The following is a 23814-nucleotide window of genomic DNA, read 5'->3' on the forward strand; positions in this document are numbered from 1 at the left end:
TGACTTTCTCTGTACATACAACAATGTGCTTCTGTGAAAGTATAGTGTTTGTTGCTTTTTTATTCAAGGTTGTTCGAGTTTTGAACCATTAAAAGAAAAAACAAGGAAAATTTTCTGATTAAAAGCTGTCTTGGGCATCCATTATCACAAAGGTGATTCCTTAAACCAACACTCCCCATCCAGGGACTGATAATTGTAGGGAAACTGTAGACCCAGAATTGCAAGCGACAATTTTCAATACCTTAGTTTTAATGATGGGCAAATTGTTAGCCTCAGTATAACATAATTGTGTTCAAGAGCTCTTTCGGTGCTGTGCATCAAGGAGTTAGTCCCAGACCATGTGTATAATTACAAAGAAACTTCGAATTTTTACAGCCTTGTATGTGACAAATAATGGCTTCTATCTTGATATAATCAGCATTGGCATGTCCAAAGAATTGGTGAGGTGATAATTTAAGTTTTTCTGTTGTTATAAACCACTGAGAGAATTAATGATCTTTCGCAGCATTGCCCATTTAAGCTCGTATCCTAAAATCCTAGTCTCTTTCTATTCAGATAGAAATTACACAAATATATCAACTAACTAAGAATGCCATTCTTGTAAACCCAGCAAGTGATAGATACTGCAACCTGTCTCCCGCCATCCTGAGGAAATCCAATGATCATTGTTTAACACTGTAATGTGGAAATAGGATTCTTTAATACCATATATTTTCTATTGCAACAAACAATGTCAAATTCAAAAACTGAAACATTCTACAGCTTAAAGTATCTAGTGCTAATATCAAACAACAGAACTTGAGATAGATGCTAAAGGAAAATTCTTATATTTCTATTACTTTTCACTGCCTACTTTATCTAGTCTCAAGGCAGCACCTTCTTACCTCAGCACGCATGCGCGCGCGCACACACACACACACACACACACACACACACCCTGCATACATACATAAATGCACTCATGCACAGACACACGTGGGCAGACATAATATTTTCATTTCGAGAGCTCTCTGGAGGAGATTGCTTATTTGGTATCAACTCATATCGAATTATATGGAATTTTGTAGCATGATCTGGTCCTCTGGAAACACGATGGGAAGCCCCTGAAACCTTCAGATTCCCAACAGTCAATGGAATGAATTCAGACCTCAGTTTCAGTTTGAAAGGGCAGCATTAAAATGCTGTCTATATGATGCATATAGAAGTCTGAAGAATCAGCAGAGTACTACATTACCATAGAAACAGGACATGTCTTGCATCAGTTCTGATTGTTATTAGTCATATGGCCAATGCCAATCAAAGTGTCATATTGTAGTGCACATGTTTTTCCAGGGGATGAGTTTAGTGCATATCATGTACTTGTCACACAATTCTGCATCTTTCTTTAAATTTTTCTAATTATATTCTCTCATGGCCCAAACTTTACAAACACTGTTTTCTGTTTCAGGGGTATATTATTTGAATGACTGCGTCAGGCAGAAAACATCAGCAGTCAGTGCATTACACTGTTGAGCCAGGAGTTTCATGCTTAAGTCATCACACTTCCTGCTGCATGCATCCTGAGAGATTTTCACAAAGGTTTTATAAGTGAAAAAAACTTCTTTTAAGTTATTGACCACTTCAGCATGACGTTCTGCGCAATGCATGCAGGTCGTGAACTGGAGACATGTTGCTGTGAGCTGTATGAGGGCCTGGAAACTTTCAGAAACTCTCAGGAGCATCTCCACAGGAGCCTGGTCTACTTTAATGCCCTTCTGGCAAGCAGACATCAGTTTTCCACTTTCAGTATATAATTTCTCCTTTATTGATGAAGTAAGTATTGCACATTCTTCCTCAATATGACTTTCTCTGGGGAATTCTTTCAGCAGATTGAGTAGCTCCATGATATCGTTCCGTATCAGATGGAATCCATTCGGCATGCTATATCTTTTAGCCTTGAATTGTGACAGAATGGAACCTTCAAGCTTTGGTGTAAGATCAGTTTTAGGTAAATCAAAGGAGCAACTGGTAAGCATGGATTTCTCACTTTGCCCAGTAAATGTGGTGAGGTATTGAGAGAGGTGGTTTCCTGAATCAGGTGGGGTGGTCTTTGGTGAACACTGCCGTATGGAATATGCTAAATCTTTGCTTTCGTCATTAACATCAGTACCCTGTGCTCGAAAACAATTCCCATATACTATCTTACAGCTACATGTGTCCTTATCACTCATTGGGAGCTGTTCATCTATTTCCTTATCCAAGTCAGTTGTGAGGATAGCTTGAACTCTGGAGTCAACATTCAAACTGTGTTTATTTTTTATTTGTTGGAGACAGCTCAGTTTGGTGGAGGGACATTCATTTTGCTGAGTTGCAGTTGCAGATTCCTGAATGGTTGAGTTGTCTATTTCATAAAGCTGCCTTGGTGTATTTGTCAGTGAAGATATTTCCTGAGGAAGGTTTCTATCTTGAGGGCAAATTATCGATGTACTGATCTCAGTTATACTTGCCTCAGTCTGGTTAGAGATCTGTTCTGTTTTTGATAAGTCATCTTTCGAGCTGTCTTCTGCAGGCTCCGTATTGCACTCAGAAATGCTAAGAGACCTCACTGCGCAAGTTTCAATCTTTGGTTCTAAGTGTGGTGATTTTAAATGTTTAACCATGCCGAAAGTCTTAAAGGAGACTCGGTTTAAATTCAGACGTAACCTGGATATGTCAAGGGAGTAAGCATCTTTGCTTTTTTTGTCTGTCTTAGATGAGTTCCTCCTGCTGGAAATTTCCTCTTCCAGAACTGAGTTTTCTGTCAGTGCTGTCAGATCTTCTGTAGACATCACAGAATACATCCGTGAAGTTGTACTGCCATCATCATTTTGGGAACATGATCCTCTTCTTTGACCATTTTTAACCACTTCTTCAGAGATGAACATATTTTCCTTGGAGTTTACTTGATATAAAGTTTGCCTGAATGCAGTTCCACTTTGATCCTGGTTCATCCACTGAGCATGTTCATCTCCCATTTCTAGGACTGTATTGTTTTTGACAATTGCTTCACCTTGCCCTATGTCTTTCATGCTAATTGTGTTCATGGTTTGTTGTTCATCAGTGCAAGACACAGTGGTAACATTATGCATCTTATCTTCTGTTAGATTCTGTGAGTATGCATGAGCAAGCTCTAGAATTACTCCTGAAGGACTTGAACACTCCTCCACATTGGTGCAGTCACCTCCAGGCAGCTGAGCTTTAAGAGAAATGTTTAATTTTTCTCCTGCTTTAGTCTCTGTATGAGAAGCACATTCCTCTCTCATGCCTGAATCACATGGGTAACGTCTGACTGAAACTGGAGTAATGACTGGTATTGTTTCTGTGACTGACTTTGTTTCCATGGTATCTGGCTCCATTTCCATTAAATCTGATTGGACCTTTTTATTGGCACAGGTGGAAATGGATGTTAATGGACCAATAGGCTTAGTTTCCAACAAGGCAGGTTCATTTTCAATACTTGTCAAAGAAGAAAGAGCATTCCATCGATGCATTTTTGTCTTAACATGTTTCTTTTCATTACAACACATACGATCTCCATGTTTGTTTGAATGACGCTGCAATTGAACAGCTTTTACATCATATACGTCATCAGATGCAAAATGTCTTTTTCCTGTGGTTGTGTATTTTATTTCTTCTGGTTTACCTTTGATGCATTCAACAGATTTGATGTCCAGTCCTGTGCCATAAAGACTTGGACTTATCTGCACATTTTGTTTTGCTTCAATCCCCTTAATTTTAGCAGACTCCAACTCTACCAAGAAAACAAAAGAAAATATTTAATTTGTTGACATATTGTTTATCCTTTCTCCAAACATCAAACAACAGTGACTATTCTGCTAGTTAACAGAGCAGTTTAATTTTCATCTACATGACTCTTAGCATATACATGTAATCACTGGCCTCTATTGTTAATTGATTTTCAACCTGTATTGAAATAAATTCTTGAATATACCAATAGAGCTATACAAAGAGGAACTGTCCTATCTTAAATAAAATGGATTGAATAATGGATAAGGAGCAAAACCTCAAGTTTCTATCTTCCTTTCTATTTTATGATCAGCGTATCAAATGTATTTTTTGTACTAGAGTTGCCCCTTGAAATGATTTATTCCAGTGGTTCTAGGGCCACATTAGGGTGAATTTTTATGAGTGGATTTTTCAATGGAACAAGGATTCATTGGTTAAATGCTTGTGTCCTTGCTAGTATTGTGTCTCAATGGGAAGATATACCAAAATCACAAATGTACTCTTGTCTGCAACCATACCTAGGATATCATGCTGCTAAATGTCCACTATCCTGACGATAGTTACAACACTATCTTCCTACATAGTCTACAGTTTCAGCTCTTTGAGACAGTAGACTGAACTAGGGTTTGGCTGCTTGGCAACAAGGAATGTTACACGGTTAATGACAATTTCAGCTGCTCAACAACATGTCATTTCTTTTTTTTCAATGAAAGCTATGTTGCAGTTAGGAGCCAACCACTAGTGTCACAAGGAAATGGCACTTCTGCTTGCTCCGCTTAGGTTCAACAGGTCAAGCTTTGCTAGAATGTTGCTGTGATTCATGATGGCCGACTCCCTCCTTCACAATTTGGACAGTTGTAGATCTAGGAGAAAGGAGGGACTGCAGATGCTGGAGATCAGAGTCGAGGATGTAGTGCTGGAAAAGTACAGCAGGTCAGGCAGCATCCGAGGAGCAGGAGAATCGACGTTTTGGGCATAAGCCCTTCATCATGTGCCCAGGTCCTGATGACTTTATTTAAGAATATTAAAAGGAATGACTAGTCAGAGTGCGATGCAGGAAAATGTAAAATAACCATTTGTAAGTAACTTCCATCTATCAGATCTTTAAAATTAAAATTAATACATCCCGGCATCATGTTTGAATACATTAGTGTCTCTAATTTGGATGATCGTAATTCGGGGACCTCCCGTCCACCTCCCTCCACCACCACCCCCCAACACACAGTGTAATAAAAGAATGATAATTAAGAAAACATTGTTCTAGCATTGTTCATGAAGAGCAGGCAGTTGAATGTTGTGACTGGTAATGTTGATACTGGTAATTGAATATATTTTTTTCGAGAATTGTGCGTTTGCAGGCTGATTGAAGCTCCTTTGTCCTGATTTCTTTTTTAAGCAGTTTGCAGTAGAGAGGGATCTCTGTTTCAATGTTCGGTTAGCTGACTTGGAGCATTTCGAGTAAGACAATTCCTTTACAAGCAACAAGGGTGACAATGGCATAGTTCTTCAATTGTGACCCTCACAGCCCAGTAATGCCTGAATGCTGGTCCACAGAAAGGCCTTCAGTACCACTAGTCCACTATTGTAGAGTTCAAACTGGCTACTTCATTCCTGTCCTTGTACATTACTTTCAGGGAGAAATACAAAACGTGTCTATAATTTGCATGAGTGACTTGGTTTTGAGCAGGAGCTCATCGGCTCCTCCCATTATCGTTGTACTCACAAAAGATCACAGTTCAGTCTGTTCTTTTACTAATTTTGCTGTCCTATCCCATCAATCCCACACTAAATCTTAGTCAGTTAATCTTTACATTTATATCTGCTGTCATTTTATCTCAGTAATTGTAGTCTTTTTAAAACACACAGATTTTGGAAATAAGGACTAAAAATGTCCCCAGTATTGTTGATATTCTGAGCTGTGGTGTTGACAGACACTTATCCTTCTGGAAATCGAAATACAATACATTCATCAGTTCCCTTTTATCCATGGGACATGTTCCTTCCTCAAAGAACTCGAATAGATTGGTTAAATGTGATTTCCCATTCACAAAACCACGGTGATGCTACCTGATTATTGAGAGTTTATTCAAGTGGCCTGTTATAACTTCTTTATAACTTCTGACATTTTCTCTGATGTTAAGCCTGTCATTCCCTGCTTCCTGTTCTCCTCCCATTTTGAGTAAAGAAATTACAATTAACTGTCTTCCAGTTTAATAGAATTTTTCCTGAATCTCAGGAAATATAGATAATTAAAACTAAGGCAACAACTATCTCACTGTGTGTTGGGGGGTGGGGTGGAAGGGAGGTCCCCGAATTACGAACATCCAAATTAGAGACACTAATGTATTCAAACATGATGCCGGGATGTATTAATTTTAATTTTAAAGATCTGATAGATGGAAGTTACTTTCAAATGATTATTTTACATTTTTATTACACTATTGTTTTGAAGTGTCAGGAATTACTGTGCTGATTTACATGGTTTGCACTTCATATGCTGCTTTGTTTATGATCATGTAGTTTGCACCAATCCTTGTGGCACTCCACTGGTCACAGACTTCCAGTCTGAAAAACATCTCTCCACCACCACCCTCTTGTTTTCTACCTTTGAGCCAGTTCTGTATCCAAATGGCTAGTTCTCCCTGTATTCCGTGAGACTAAACCTTGCTACCCAGTCTCCCATTGGGAACGTTGTCGAATGCCTTACTGAGGTCCATATAGATCACATCTACCACTCTGCCCTCATCAATCCTCTTTGTTACTTCTTCAGAAAACTCAATCAAGTTTGTGAGACATGATTTCCCATACACAAAGCCATGTTGACTTTCCCTAATCAGCCCTTGCCTTTCTCAATGCATGTAAATCCTGTCCCTCAGGATCCTCTCCAACAACTTGCCCACCACTGAGGTCAGGCTGACTGGTCTATAGTTCCCTGGCTTGTCCTTACCGCCCTTCTTAAACAGTGGCACCACGTTTGCCAACCTTCAGTCTTCCGGCACCTCATTTGTGACTATCGATGATACAAGTATCTCAACAAGAGGCCCAGCAATCAGTTCCCTAGCTTTCCAGCGGTCGAGGGTACACCTGATCAGGTCCTGGGGACATAGCCACTTTTATGCATTTACGACATTCAGCACCTCCTCCTCTGTACAATGGATGTTTTTTCCAAGATGTCACCACCTATTTCCCCACTTTCTATATCTTCCATGTCCTTCTCCACGGTAAACACTGATGCAAAATACTCATTTAGTGTCTCCCCCATCTCCTGTGGTTCCACACATAGGGCTGCCTTGCTGATCTTTGAGGGATCCTATTTTCTCCCTAGTTACCCTTTTGTCCTTAACATATTTATAAAATCTCTTTATTCTCCTCTGTTTCCTTATCCTTATACTCCCATCACCTTGCAAAAAAGTAAAAGAGCCTTTACTTTAATTGTTGCTGTACCTGCATGATAACTTTCTGAGTTCCATGCACCAGTACACCCAAGTCTCTCTATACACGAATATTCAAACATTTTATAGATTTACTTTGCCATTCTTACTATCAAAGTGAATAATTTCTCATCCACACGGAATCACAGAATTGTCATGGTACAGATGGATACCCAATTGGCCCATTGAGTCTGCACTGGATGTCTGAGCTTTTTTATCCTAGTGTCAGACTCCTGCCTATTCTCCACAACACCGCACATTTGTTTTCAATTTAAATAATTGTTCAATGCCCTCTCGAACGTTTTAATTCACCCTCCCTCCATCACACTTCCAGGCAGTGCATTCCAGATCCTAACTTTGTGCTGCATGAATTTCATTTTTCTCACTTTGCATTTGCCTTTTTTTGCAAAATGCCTTAAAGGTGTACCCTCAATCTCTTTAAGAGCAGGCACAAGTTTCTCCCTGTCTATTCTGTACACATCATTCACAATTTCCAAAACTTCTATCAAATCTCCCAACAGCCTTCTCCTCTCCAGCAAAACAGTCTCAACCTCTCGGATCTATCTTCACAGCTGAAATTTCTCATCGCTGAAACTATTCTCATAGGCCTTTCTGTACTCTGTCCAATGCATTCATATCCTTCTAAACGTGTGGCACCCAGAACTATATGCCATCCTCCAAATGAGATTTAACCAGTATCCTGTAGAGGTTCAGAATAGCCTCCCTGCTCTTGACCCCTATGTCCGTATTAATGAAGTTCATTCCATACATGTACCACCCTCTGCGTGAACGAGTTGTCCCTTAGGTCTCTTTTATATCTTTCCCCTCTCATCCTAAACCTATGCCCTCTAGTTCTGGACTCCCCCACCAGGGAAAAAACTTTGTCTATTTATCCTATTATGCCTCTCATGATTTTGTAAACCTCTAAAAGGTCACTCCTCAGCCTCCGCTGCTCCGGGGAAAACAGCCCCAGCCTATTCAGCCTCTCCCTATAGCTCAAAACCTCCAACCCTGGCAACATTCTTGTAAATCATTTCTGAACCCTTTCAAGTTTCACCACATCTTTCCGATAGGAAGGAGATCTTATATTGTCTGCCCATTTCTTTCCTACCAAACTGCACCACCCACACCTTTCTACATTGAATTTATCTGCCCTAAATGGACACATCAGTAAGTTGTCAATGTTTTCTGAACTGTCTTCTTACATTTATAATTCTTCTGAATTTTGTGACATCTGCAAGCTTTGAAAATATCTCCTGCAACAAAAATCCCCAGTGTCAACCTCACTCTAGATGAAAAATATCCATTAGCCATTACTCTGTTTCCTGTCACTCAACCAAGAATAAAATGGACAACAGTAATCACATCCTCAAGAAGCTTTAATAAATTAATTAAACCATTTCCTTTTCATAAAACCATGTTGGTGCTGTCTTATCCTTTTATATTGTTCTAAATGCATTATTAAAACTTCCTTAATGATAGTTTCCAACATTTTCCCAGCAACTGTTGTCAGGATAACTACCATGTCATTCCCTGTTCTCCCTCTCCCTTCTTTCTTGAAGAGCAATGTTACATTTGCCTACTTCTAATATGCTGGACTGGTGTTTTTAAAATGGAATTTTGCAAAATCGTAATTTTTGCACCCACTATCTCTTTTGAAATCCCAGGATGTAGATCGAGAGAGTTTAGGATTTGTTAGCTTTTAGTCTCTTAAGTTTCTCTAATTCATTTCCTCCACTAATATTAATCACTTTTACATTCCTCACCCTTGTTAGCTCCTTGATTAATCAACAGTTCTCTTATGTATTTGTGTAGTCTACTGTGAAGATGGGTACAAATAATAATTTCTCCTGTCTCTTCCTCCAAGGGACCAACATTTATTTTAGCCACCCTCTTCCTTTCTTCACAAATTTAAAAACTTTTCAGATTTTCTTTTAAATTCCTGGTTAGTTCATTCTCCTATTCTTTTTACACTTCTCGCCTGGCTTTTGATCACCCAGTGTTTTTTCTAAACACTCCCAACTCTCAGCCTTTCAACTATTCTTTACAACCTTATAACCTTATCCTATTCACTGATCAACTACTACCATTGGTCTCCTTTTTACTATCAATGATGTGGAGGTGCCAGTGTTGGACTGGGTTGTACAAAGTTAAAAATCACACAACACCAGGTTATAGTCCAACAGGTTTAATTGGAAGCACTAGCTTTCGGAGCGACGGTCCTTCATCAGGTGGTTGTGATGAACCATCTGATGAAGGAGCAGCGCTCCAAAAGCTAGTGCTTCCAAATAAACCTGTTGGACTTTAACACGCTGTTGTGTGATTTTTAACTTTTACTATCAACTCTCTTTTCAAAGACATGACTGAATCTTCCTCCACCACCACCAACTGCATATTAAGGTTTTCCATGTTCTCTTTTGTTACTTCACCACTCATTTTAAATTCGAGTCCTCGGGTTCTCCATTCCTCCTCTGATATTTTTGTATCTGCCCTGTCTAGATCGCTCTTCCTTTCAACATTACTTCTCCAAGGTGAACAGTCTCACTTGTACAACCCTGCTGATCAAATTTGAATCCCTGAGACCAACCATACAAATCTTTCCTGCACCCTTTATCTCTTGAAAGCCATGATTACATCTATTTCCACCACACCTTCAGGTAACACATTCTGGATCGAACACACTCACCATATAAAAATATTAAATCCATTACATGTCATCTGCCACATGTCTGTCCATTTCACAGCCATTTCATATCCTCTTAAAGCTGACACTGAAGTCTAAAATTTATCAAGAAAAACAGTGATCCTATTTTTTAACCATGGGAAACAGCAGTGAACACTTTCTCCCTCCAGTCCAAAAAAAGTAATTACTGCTGCCCATTTAGAGTCCCTCAGACATTTCATTTTTATGCATTCCAAGGTTTTCAAATTTGATAGCAACCCTACTTTGGGATACCTTATCAAACCTGAAAATGTGTTGCTGGAAAAGCGCAGCAGGTCACGAAACATCCAAGGAACAGGAAATTCAACGTTTCGGGCATAAGCCCTTCATCAGGAATCAGGATACCTTATCAAACACTTTATATACATTACATTAACTGCATTACCCTCAACAATCCTCTTTATTCCCTCTTATACAAGTTATGTAAAAATTGTCTGCCTTTAAACACACTGAATAGGCTGGGGCTATTTTCTCTGGAGCATTAGGGACTGAGGGTGATGTTATCAAAGTTTATAAAATCATGGTGGGCATGGATAGGTAAACAGACAAGAATTTTCCCCAGGGTTGTAGAGTCCAAACTAGAGGGCAGAGGCTTAAGGTGAGAGGGGAAAGACGTAAAAGTGAGCTACTGGGCAATTTTGTCATGCAGAGGGTGGTGTGTGTATGGAATAAGCTGCCAGAGGAAGTGCTGGTACAATTGTAAGGCATTTGGATTGATATATGAATAAAAAGGGTTTAGAGGGATATGGGTCAAGTGCTGGCAAATGGGACTAGATTAATTTAGGATAACTGGTTGGCATGGACAAGTTGTACTGAACAGTCTGTTTCCGTGCTGTATTTCCCTATGCTCTAAATTGCTGCTTGCTTTACATAACTCACACTTATCCTAGTACTGTTAATTCTGAGCCAGATTATCATTTCGAAAAACTTTCCCACCACCAAAGTTAAACTGGCTCTCCATTAGGGAACATTGTTCTTATCCCCTTTTGTGATGATCAAGGGCTGTTCTGGATTTTGGTTTTGGAAACTAAGCAGGGCAGATTCAAGAAGTATCAGCAGGAAAGTATTTCCATAATAGTGACCAGGATTTCACTAAACTGGTCTGGAAAATGATCAAAGACATACCAAGGGTAAAAAGTTTTAATTTGGAGAAAAAAGTTTTAGTGAATTCTTCTATTTTTAGTGAAGTATAATTTTCTTAAATTGCTTTATCTGTTCATTTCTTTAGAAACTGAATGACTTTACCAGGGATTAATTGTCTCGAGATTAGAAGCTTTGTAATTCTCAGATATGTCAATTACTTAAAACTGACTTTTTCAAATGAGCTCAACAATGGGACTAAATTGAATTTATATCTGAAGATGCAATTTTTAACTTGTGGGGATGTCAATAATTTCATCATTGCCTGTTTAATTCAGATTGTTCACATCACTGGAACTCAGTACCTGTTCCTCATGTGTCATCACTAGCCAGGTATATAAAGGTGCATTGGTAACATGTAATAAGTGAATTAAAATAAACACAGAATATATTTTAATTATTCATCATTCTTAAGTATGTTTGAAAATGTGTTCAAATATATTTTGGATTTCATTTAATTTGTTGTATGGGGTAAATGGAAGCAAGTGGAAACCTGATTGTCATCTGTCAGACCTACCTGCTTCAGTTCCACTGAATTTGATGTCACCTGAACCTTCCACATGAGTAATCTTTTCAGCTGCATCGAAAAATTCATCATCAGAGCTGCTGTCCTGAAAGTCAGGGGGAGGAGCCAGAATCGGGATAGTGAGGACCTCACTGGATAGGTCCCCATCAATAGCAGGTGGTAACTCAGTGAGCAGGCCATGACTTGTCAAATTCCAAGACTCGTCCCCTTCTGCATAACTGTCACCCTCGTTTCTGGGGCACTGGTTGCAAACTTCTGCAGTGCATGGGTTCTCACTTTGGCTGAGGTCGGGAATAGAGCAAACCACCTTTGTAAAACGTGCAATGCATTTAGAAAGGGTCGGAGTAGAGGCTAAGGAGTCTGCTGAAGGTTGTTCAAAACTGTCTTTCAATTCCATGGTACAGTGCTTCTTTGTAACTGGCTCACCATCACTCTCTTCAGTGTTAGAATCTTTGTCATCACCTTCAGAAATTTCACCATGTGAGTGTGGAGCTGAAGTCTCCATTTGCAGTTCGTCCATAGAGTCAGCAGAACAGCTTCTTTCACAAAAGTCTCCTCCCTGACTTGTTGCTTCGTCATTCAGATCAGACACATCCCCTGTGCTGCAACTGGTCTCTTCCTGGATATTCTCCCGTAAGCAGTCACTGTCTGTAGCCTCACTTTCCGAGTTCTCAATGTCCTCATTTTCTTCAGTCAGAGGCCCTATGAATCCATTTCTCAATTTGTGGATATCTATAGACTCAATGTCTGATGATGACTCTGAATCACTTAATCCTCGGGCTTCGTCACCTGCACAGTAAAAAAGTTACATCTAAGGTCAGATGAAGGAACCGTCTAATATTTCTTTAAAAACTGAATTCTGCCATCTTAAAATGCCCTCCTGGAAATTAGGAATGGGCAATAAATGACATCCCATTAATGAATTTAAAAAATTGATAAAAACTTCAATGATTAACTTCTATGCTCTTCCTTTCTGTTTAAGTTATTTATTTTGCTTGAAAATGTTTGTTTGGATAAGTTTCTTCATGAAAACAGGATATTACTGTCTGCAAGGAGTTAGTTGAAGGAAATACCTGGGGTGGAGCCTTTAACTGTTAAAGATTCAATATTGAAGTCATACCAATTGTACGTGTTCATTCAGCTTCAGGACACCACTCAAATACAGTGCCAGGCTATTACTCATGATTTAAAAGGAAAAGTAGTAACTTTTACAGTAAATAAAATTTGATATCCTATTTCTTGATCAATATTTCTGATTGAGGCATTCCTTGAATAAGCTTTCAATACTTTCTAGATCCTACGGATATGTATGATAAAATGTAAGTTCCTACATTCTGGAATTTTAACAAGACCTATCAGCAACTGAAACTCACCTAATTGGCATAAAGTCAGAGTGAGCAATGCCATTGGAAAATGTGAGTTGTGTCTCAACTGTGATTCACTCATCTCTCTCAGATCGCTGCTACGGATATCATTCTGAGAGGGAAACGTGTTTAAACTGACATGAGTTTATTTTCTATCATAACTTCATTGCAAAGAGTCACTGTCTGAAAGTGATGCCAATAATCACAAACCTCGCTAATGCTCCACAGAACTGATCAGTCTAATGGAAGGATTGGCATGGACATGAAAATTGTTACCATCCCTTAGGTACAATACCCACAGGAGCTGAACAGTCCGTTAACCTCGAGTTCTAATAATCTGCACACATCTCAAAGGGTCTGAGAGAAGAGTCCTCCTGTCCTTTACACTGTGTTTTTTCATACATTAATTCATGTGATGAGGGCATTGCTGGATGACCAACATTTATTGCCCATCCCCAATTGCCCTTGAGAGGATGGTGGGTGAGCTGCCTTTTATCTTTACTGACTGTGTGGATGATATGTCACAGCAGGAAATGTACACTGAGAAAAGGAACTGAGCCTTTACATCCAGGAAATTTACTGAACGGAAAGCGAAGAGAAGAAGTAGGGCTTTATGACTATGTAAGCACATACTACTTGGGAACAGATGTGAGTCACTTGGACAATAAAGTGTTCTCTGCCAATCAATACAACCATAACTAATCTATTTGTGCTTCAAATTCCATTTCCCCACTTCCATGTGATAACCTTTCAATCTCCTGCTTAATAAATATTTATCTACTTTTGCCTTAAAAAGGATTTAATGACTGCAGTCCCCAACAACCATCTGAAAGAAAAACACTCATCTCTGTTCTAAAAGATTGTATTTGTTTAAAAACTGTGACCCCTAATTTTTGATTCACCCGCAAGAGGACTCTCCATTTCCATTTCCAACTTGTCAAGGATTGCACTTCTAAACTCCAAAGGAAACAAGGCAGTCTGCCCAACCTTTTCTCATAAGACAACTTGCACATTCCAGGTATCAATCTCAGAAAGCTCCTCTGAACTGTTTTAAAAACATTTATGGTCTTCCTTAAATCGAGAAGACCAAAACTACATGAAATATTAGAGCTGTACTGTCATCAATTCCCTGGATAATTGAAGCAAAACAGCTTTATGTTTACATTCCATTAGCCTTCATAATTATGTGCTGCACATGCAAACTAACATTTTGTGAATCATGCACTCTCACATATAGGTATCTCTGCTCCTTGAAATGGTGCAGTTGTTCTTACTTTAAGTAAAACTCTGCTTTTTTTTATTCTGCCTGCAAACTAAATAATTTTTCCACATTGTACTACATTGGCCTAACTTTTGGGCGGGGGAAAAACAATGACTGCAGATGCTGGAAACCAGATTCTAGATTAGAGTGGTGCTGGAAAAGCACAGCAGTTCAGGCGGCATTCGAGGAGCAGGAAAATCGATGTTTCGAGCAAAAGCCCTTCATCAGGCTTTTGCTCGAAACGTCGATTTTCCTGCTCCTTGGATGCTGCCTGAACTGCTGTGATTTTCCAGCACCACTCCAATCTAGAATCTAATTTTTGGGCGCTCTTTCAATTGATTGACACCCATCTGAAAACTCCTTATGTCCACTTCACAACATACTTCCTCGCCCATCTTTGAGTCTTCTGCAAGTTTAGCTGCCATGGCTTTCCTCCCCATATCTAAATCATTGTTATAAATGCTGAGGCCCCAACACAGATTCTTCTGGGACTCATCATCCTGCCAATCAGAAAGAGAACTTTTTCAAACACATTCTCTCTTTCTGTCAGCCAGTCAATCTTCCAGATATTTTTAATTAACCTGCTCAGTGATGTTATTACACATCTCTGGAGCAGATGTGACTTGAACCCAGCCAATCTTCTATCAATTCAAATATGTTAATATTTGGGTCCTATTTGGTGCAATAATCTTTTATGTGGCACATCAAATCCCACTGAAAACCCAAGTATAGTATCTCTACAGATTCCATTATCCAAAGCATAGGCTAACCCTTCAAAGATTGACATAAATTGATTAAGCACGATTTCCCTTTCACAGAATAATGCTGATTCTTCCCAAATAGCTAGAGTTGCGTCCAGCTATAAGCTCCTCAATAGTGATTCTAACACCTACCCTGTGACAAGTCAATTGTTTCCTCTTTCCCTCCCTTCTTGAATAATGACATAACATTTGCTACACTTCAGTCCAATAGAACCTTATCCAAATCTATGAAACTTTGGAAAATCAACATCAATGCTTCGACTTTCACATTGGTCCCTCTGTTTAAGGACCCAGGATGAAGTCCAAATGGGCCTGAAAGCCTGTCAGCCCAGAGGTCTACCTGTTGGCTTCATCACACTTCCCTCTTAATTGTAATTTCACCAGGTTTCTCTCTCCCTTTGATTTACAGCTATTACTAGAGTGTTTTTGTATTTTCTATAGTGAAGACAGAAGCAAATATTTGTTTAATTCAACTGCCATTTATTTATTATATATTAATTTCTCCCCATTCTCACTATCAGGAGGACCACTCACCTTACTTAATCTTTTCCTTTCTAAATACTTGTAAAAACACATTATCTGTTCTTCCTTTTCTAGTTAGCATCCTCTCATACTCTAATTTCTTTCCCTTGATTTATCTTTTTGTCATTCTGTGCCATTCCTTATCTTCTGTCCAATATCTGATCTGCTAATCATATTATACTTCTTCCTTAATCTCAGTACCTTCCTTAAATTCTTAAGTTGGCCATAGATGGTTTGTTCTTCCTTTGCAACTTCTTTTTTACAGTAGGAATATATTTACTCTATTTTGAAATATCCCTTAAATATCTAACCTTTACTTCTATATCAGTCTGTTCCTGAACTTAGTGTTCCAGTTCATCTTAGGTGTGCAGTTTTCGAGCATACATAATTGCCCTTTTTAAATTATAAAATACTAGTCTCAGAGCTACTCATCTCCCTTTAAAACTGGATAGGAGATTCAATCTACCTAGAGATGCCTTTTCTCTGTGGCAAATAATTAATCTTGTCACGTTGCACTACACCAAGTCTGGTACAACAGACCAAGATGCCAGGAGAAACCCCTTCCCTTTTTTCAAAATAGTACACAGAATTATCTAAGTTTTCCCAAGTCTTAATGTTCAGCATCCAGTCAGTGAGAGAGTTTTCAAGTGTTACTTGAAACTGCAACTTTCACACAGGGTGTAAAGGTTGCCACTTAACAAAAGCTGACATTAACCAAGGATTCAATCAGTCTCTGTATTCAGAACATCCTTGTCGGATTTGGAGTGTTAACAAATGGCAGAGAAAACATAGTTCTGCCTGGGGGTAGTGACAATAGAAACAAAATTCCCATTTGGAAGTTTGCTTTCAAAGATCAAAAAAAACTTACAGCCCAGGAACAGGCCCTTCGGCCCTCTAAGCCTGAGCCGATCCAAATCCACTGTCTAAATCTATCGCCCAATTCCTAAGCATCTATATCCCTCTGCTCCCCACCTACTCATACATCTGTCCAGATGCACCTTAAATTAATCTACCGTGCCTGTCTCTACTACCTCTGCATTCCAGGCATCTATCACTCTCTGTGTTTCTTGGGCAAAAGTATGGCAGGAATAAAACTGGGATTCTTATTTTAAAAAAAAAACGACTAATGTATTACCTTCTTCAGTTGTCTGACTTTGAGAGTTGCCAGGCCAGATGAATATGGAGTCTGTTGAGTTCACATATAGCCTATGATATCCAGCAATCAAACACACAAGGTCTTTAGCATGATGAGTTTCCAGTACCAACGTCAGAGACTGTAAATAAAAACAGAGTCAGTAATTAAACTTTTCCACTAACAGACCTAACCTGAAAATGATATCAGCTCACTCATTTTAAAGATTTTGCTCAGCATTAGCTTCCTTGAATTTGCTGGGTGCAGTGTCTTCCCTCATTTGTTTTCCTTCATCTATAGCATGAAAATGTTGTACAATGCTGAAATTGTGAGTTGATAAGTGAGGGCAACAGGGAATCTGAGATCTGGGCAAATACTGGATAAAACAATCTATTTCTTTAACCACGAAATTCAAGGCTTGAGAAAGAAGCAGGGACAATAGAGCAGGCAGGTGGATTAGTCAAATTGGGCTCAGAAAGAGAAACAAAGAATAAGAAAAATTGTTTGGATACAGACAAAAAAAAGAGAGAAAGGAGAAGTGAAAGCAAATGTAAAATGTTGCAAATTTCTAACAACATTTATTACAATTTGGAATAATATCTGGGGTTTGATTTATTCCTCTTGTGAATGGGAGAGGTGGATTGTATTATGAAAACCTGAACTTCATCATTAAAAATGTCTTGGTGTTGTCAAGTACTAACTATTGTCAACTTCCCGAAAGGAAACTTTGCATTTATATAGCATATTTCAGAGCCACTAGACATCACTTTACAAACACGGATTACTTTTCAGATACAGTCACTGTTCCAATGTAGGAGTAGGATGAGTTCAATTAATCATTAATATTTAAATGCAACAATTTCTTATAACTTTCAGGCAAATTTGTCACAGAAAAATGGGGCGCATTCAAGAAGGAAATATGGAGAGTACAGGGCCACCGTGTTCCAATAAAGGAAGGGGTGGGACCATTAAATCCTGTGAGCACTGGATATCTAAGGATACACAGCAATGGATTTAGAGAATAAAGAGATACTTATGGCAGATATCCAGGACTGAAATCAGCTGAAATCCTAGAGGAGTACTGAATGTTCAAGAGGGAACTTAAAATAGAGAATAGGAGACCAAAATTGGTGACATGAAGGGATACTAACAATTAAAAAAGAAGGAAATCCTAAACTGGTTTACAGTTAGAGTAAAAGAGTAGTGCCATTGGGACCACAGAGTAAGGCAGGGAGTCAGAGGATGTAGGTAGGATTCCAAAAGAATACTTTGAGACAGTACTCACTTGTGAAATGGACAATATGCATACAGAAATCAGGGAGAAGGTCTGTGATACAATTAAATAAATTATCATTGACAGAGAGAGCTCTGAGTGGTCTGGCTTAGAATTCGATAAATGTCCAGGGCTGGATGAAGTATATTCCAGGTTGGTGAGTGAGGCAAGGGGCGAAATTAGGGACGTTGCAATAACTTTCTATACCTGTCTGGCCCAGGAGAAGAGTCAGAGGACTTGAGGACAGCCAATGTAGTACTGTTATTCGAAAAGGAGCAAAGAATAAACCAGGAGCTAGAAGCCAGTCAGTCTAACCTCGTGCTGGAGAAATTGCTTGAATGATTCGGAGGAACAGAATTAATTTGTAATTGGAGAGGCAGGAATTATGACTCGAAGAGCCTGCTTTCCACTGGTCTGCAGTGGCCTAGTCACTGCTGCCTTTGGAAATTACTCCGGAGTCAGCAGATTAGTGTCACTGGCATTCTGGGAAAACAGGCAAGATGGGCTGGCAGACAGGCAGAAATCCCGCCTTTCCTTGGTAAATGTCCTTAAGACCTCCTCCCTTTCCTTCACTTCACTTTCTGGGCTTGATCAGATTGGCCTGGCCTGGCTGGAAATATGCAGAGACCTCCCTAGCTCAGGGCCGAATTAAATTGCAGTCAGGTCTCTTGATATTGGGATCATGGACGCGCCAGTGCGGCTACGTAATAAAGCCATCTGCTGTCTGATTGACAGTGAGCAAAGGTAAGAGTCACCCGCAAGTAACTTCATTGCAAAACTTTAGCAAGCTGAGGATAGGAATAATTGCTGAACAAATGTTACTGCAGCACAGGTCACAGCAGCAAGGATTTGACCAGACAACACCTGTATCAGAAAATGTACTAAGTCCTTGTTCAAGCAAGCAGTTAGCATCAATAGCCTTTACCTTCACATCCATCAGGTAGATGTTCACCACACTGATCTTCTCACACTCAAAGGTCAATTCCAACTTCTGGATGTTGTTGAAGTCTGTTAACTGGTTTATAATATTGAGTTTGCTGTTAATAACTTGGCTGATACCATATTTGGCTCCGACCAACAATGTGATAAATGATTCTCTGTCCTGCAGCTGAAGAAGTTGCATTTCATTAGAAACTTATTAAAGATGACAAAAAAGTCTAGTTTTAAAAAATGAGCCAGTTTCTGTTTCTCCCTACATACCAGAAGGGTTGCGTTAAAGGTTTTCCCTCCATATGCTCGAAGATCACTCAGTATGTTCAGGTAATTCAGCCGGACTTGTGCCGTGGATATCAGTTGCTTCAAACAGAATGAGTGTATTTTAATATACTGGCATGAAAAGTTATTTTAATGAAAAGATGTCCCCAACAGCGTTGCACATGTGGCAACATTGATCAAAAATGGTCAAAGACTTTCAATGGAAAATAATGGGAATCCCGCCTGGAATTTTCCAACTCGTGATTCAGTACAATGACAGAAAACACCTATCAGCAAATCAGGTTATGCCTTGGCAGCAGGTATGGCCCTGTGGTTACATCCTCTTTAAACTCAATCTTGCATGTTTATAAAGACCCTACAATAACTCTCTCCTTCAATGCATATAGCATGATTTTCAGCATTTCCTTCCCAGACATAATTATCGTTCTAAATTTTCAGATGTCTATTTAATTTGCCATCTTCACATTTTGATTCCATGACTTCATTATTTAACAAATTAATCCAGTTGAGTTTATTACCATAAAACAACAAGGCACACTTCCTCTGATTTTAAAGAAATTAATGGAAAATCCGTGTGATGAATACATTTTATCTTTTATCTTTGCTGCATGGATTTAAATAACTGCTTTCCAAAAAAAAAGAGTCTTAATATCAAATAATCGATGTATATTCATGAAGCTCAATTTATCAAAGATATTCTTTATATTGTGAACAATTGGTTTTCCTCCCTAAAATGTAATGTCCTGAACGTCTGCAATTAACGCTGGGGATCACAAAGTGGCTGATAGATAATGATGAGCAATTTCAGGGGCTGATCAACTTTAATCTTTCATACACAAAAATATTGAAATGCTTAACTGGGCTTACAATATGAGAAGCTTTAATTAAAACTTATGACCTAATTATAAAATATGCAGCTTTGAAACTGCATTTGCCAAAAAAGCAATTTTGTTTAAAGCACTCTTTACAAACAAGCTTCAACTTAATAGTGCTGGTTACAGTGGAATTTCCTACATCACTTCACAGCTGAGTAGGAGGATGTCTAAAGAGAGGCAGAAGCAGTGGAGGAAAATACACAACTGAAGTCTCTTATTGAGGAATACAGCAGCAGAAAAGGCAAACACATGACGCGGTTAAAAGGATATGGACTTGTAGGTCAAGGAGGAAAAGTTTCCTAGAGATGTATGAGACCATAGAGGGATTGTAAAAGTGTTATTACAATGCAGTATATGGATAAAAAAATCGAAGGGTGATTCAAGATAAAGGATAATTCTGCACTGGTGCTAAGATTAACTTGAAGCACTTAGGATGAGAGGCACTTTACAGGCACGCATTAATGATTGGCTGACTGATAGAGGAGGTGATAGTCTAGTGCTGTTATTGCTGTTTTGTTAATCCAGAGACCCAGATAATGCCCTGTGAACCGTTTGAATCCTGCCATGGAAAATGGTGAAATTTTAATTCAATAAATATCTGGAATTAAAGAGTCTAGCGATGATCATAAATCTATTGCCAATTGTTGGGAAAACTTCATTAATGTTCTTCAGGGACAAAGTTGCCATTCTTTGATTGAGATGTGAGATATTCCACAAAGAGAATTAAACAAGATTCCATGGTAAGTACAGTAGTGGCCAATATTTACCACTCAGCCAACATTTTATCAAGGTACCTTGGTTAGTTATCGTGTTGTTGTTTGTGGGAGCCTGTCTTGTGGAAATTGTTTGCTAGGATTCCTGTCCTATAACAATGGCAACATTTCAAAACAGGGTCACTTGGTCTGAAGTATTTGTGACTTCTTTTGTGAAAAAGAATATTGTTAGGTACACGTCTTTCATTCCTTTAAATAGGCCTCAATGACCTTGGGTTAAGGAATAAAAGTTCAGATTTTGCCCTTCAGATGATGGCCATTAACTCAGGCTGGATTTAAGGTGGAGGCAAATGGAGAAAATAGCGAGTTTAAAAAGAATTGTGATCCTTGGACACAATGAAGCTTAATTTCAATACAGTGCAGAACAGGCCCTTCGGCCCTTGATGAAGCTTGATTACAAGAGGGGCAGACCAGTATGTGTCAATTGCCGGTTTTATGGGGTTTTTTTCTCTGGGTATGACAGGGCTTCATTGTGATGCCCTCTACAGTTGAATACAGCAACCATTCACGACCAGGTTCCCATGTGAGGAAAGGCCACTTGGACAAATCACCAAGGAATGAATAATGGCAGCAAAACCAAACACTCGGAATGAGCTAACAGCATCAGGAGATGGAAACATAGAAAACAGCAAAAGTTTGTTTTCTCCTCCTTTAATACTTCACGAATGCAGATTTGATCTGGAATGTCACTCAGACACATATTTAAGAGGCTTTAATAAGTAACAAATAAACATTTCACTGATTCTTAGAAGGCAAAGAACATTCACACTTTAGCAACAGTATTAAAGTGTAAAGGGAAATATTTTCCCTTCAGTATAAAACTAGAAACTTTTGTACTTGGGATAATAACCTCTTCACATGTTCCTACATGTTTCAATGAAGTCACCTCTGACTCATCCAAACTCCTATACAGGTCCAGTTTAGTAAAGCCCCGCACCAATCACAATGCATTAATATCCTTCCATACATATGGTGATCAGTATTGTACACAGTGCAGTAAAAAGATTCCATAATCGTAATGTGTAAATGAACGATAATTATTTTGCTTGTTCTCTTAATTGAGAGCTATCAATTCTCTTGGACACAAGAAGAACTGTCCAAGTCTTTGAAATACTCCTGTGCTCTTGGATCAGTGGTTAGCACTGCTGCCTCACAGTGCCAGGGACCTGGAATCAATTCCAGCCTCGGGGGACTGTCTGTCTGGCATTTGCATGTTCCCCCGTGTCTGCGCGAGTTTCCTCCAGTTTCCTCCCACAATCCGAAGATGTGCAGGTTAGGTACATTGGCCACGTTAAATTGGCTATATTATTCAGGGATGTGTAGGTTAGGTGCATTAATCAGGGGTACATATAGAGTCGTGGATAGGGGAATGGGTCAGGGTAGGTTACACTTCGGAGGGACAGTGTGGACTTGTTGGGCCAAATGGCCTGTTTCCACACTGGAGGGATTCTATTCTATGAAATCTCCGGAGAGCAGGAAGAGACCTTGATTTAATGACTCATTCAACAGATGGCACCTTAAGCACTTCAGCATGCCCTCATTACTGCACTGCAACATCAACCAAGTTACTTGTTCTCAAGTCTCCAGAATTGGACCTGATCCACAATGTTTTGACCAAATGGCAAGTGCGCTACACATTGAGTCATGGCTTATGCAACAGCACAACTTTATATAACAGCAAAACGACCAAGAAAGCTGTAAATCTGAAATAGATACCTGAAAAAGTTGGAAATATTCAGCAAGTCGGGTAGCATGATTGGAGGGAGGAAAACAGTTAACATGGGGAATGCTTTGTCAGAACTGAGAGCACTTTGAGATGTAACAGTATTTAAACAAGGCATAAAAAAACTCAAGGGTACGTGCAGAAAGAGCACCTGTGATTGGGTGGAAAGCAGTAAATATTGATTTTTTTTAAAAACTCACTTTTACCTCTGGATAGCCAGTTATAAAGAATTACCTTTTGTCCTGGTGCAATCAAGCTATGATTGTTCTTAAGGTGATAGTTAATGGCCTTTCTGATATCTTTCTCTTTCATGTTATCAAGTAGAGTTGATGAGACAAAATTCTCAATTCCCCATTTCATCCTGAAAGTAATAAGGTTGCATTTAAAACTATTTCACCCCAATCATAGAATTGTACAGTACAGAAAAAGGCTATTGCACCCATTGTGTCTGTACTGACTCCCAGAAGAGCTATGATATTTATGACATTGGAAACTATCCCTCCAAACCACTTACCATTCTGACTTGGAAATCTATTGCCATTTCTTCAATGTCACTGGGTCAAAATCCTGCAATTCCAACCCTAAGGGCATTGTGGGTCAATCCACAGTACGTGGACTGCAGCAGTTCAAGATGGCAGCTCACCACCACCTTCTCAAGGGCAACAAGGGATGAGCAAGAAATGCTGTGCCAGCCAGCATCACCCATGATTTATGAGTGATTTTGTTTTAAAATCCCGTGTTCAATTAATTAATAGTTGTAGCTTATGCACAATGATGGTGGAGTTGGAACAAAGAACCCTACCTCATAGAGCCATCTGGTGATCTGAAGCTGCAACTACATTGTGACAGTTGCCACAGTGATTTCCAATACAGGGAAGTGTCTGGTTTGCAAATGGGTTCCATTCTGGAGTTTGTTCACAAGTTGGTTTGTGCACAAGGCAGCACACAATACAGGACAATGGAAAGCAGCTATTCATAAGTACAGGAATTTTTGGATATCTGGTCATTAAAGTTATGAACATGTAATGGAACACATTCATAAGTACAGTCAGTTCTGCTATAATGCTATTGTTCTGTTCTCATGCAAACCTGTGTTATAAGAAAATCACGTAATAGCAGCACTATTTAAACTAATGGGGCCATGGTTGTGTCATACACAAAAGTTCACACTATAGAAACAGTGTCCCCAATTCGTCAATTATGTTATAGCGAATTCACATTAACAAAATGCACGCTTTAGCAGAATGATCTGTATGAGCATTCTTAAGTTGGATGTTTGTAAATCAGGTGTCCCTGTATATGATTCAGAACCTTGGGACGACCCAAAGTGC

At 39.1% G+C, this 23814-nt stretch overlaps 1 protein-coding gene across 1 annotated transcript in view; it reads right to left on the minus strand.

Annotated features, from left to right (window-relative positions):
- Window positions 1-1454: 1454 nt before the first annotated feature.
- LOC132826248 (FERM and PDZ domain-containing protein 1-like) overlaps window positions 1455-23814 on the minus strand; it is a 60322-nt gene continuing 37962 nt past the window's right edge. The window contains exons 11-16 of the mRNA XM_060841964.1: window positions 22718-22844; window positions 19098-19193; window positions 18823-19005; window positions 16628-16766; window positions 11576-12373; window positions 1455-3769 (exon numbers count right to left, since the gene is read on the minus strand). Of these exons, the coding sequence (XP_060697947.1) occupies window positions 1455-3769; window positions 11576-12373; window positions 16628-16766; window positions 18823-19005; window positions 19098-19193; window positions 22718-22844 (3658 nt within the window). The remainder of the gene's footprint in view (window positions 3770-11575; window positions 12374-16627; window positions 16767-18822; window positions 19006-19097; window positions 19194-22717; window positions 22845-23814) is intronic.

The sequence above is a fragment of the Hemiscyllium ocellatum genome, chromosome 2 (assembly GCF_020745735.1).
Source record: "Hemiscyllium ocellatum isolate sHemOce1 chromosome 2, sHemOce1.pat.X.cur, whole genome shotgun sequence".
Classification (NCBI taxonomy): Eukaryota; Metazoa; Chordata; class Chondrichthyes; order Orectolobiformes; family Hemiscylliidae; genus Hemiscyllium; species Hemiscyllium ocellatum.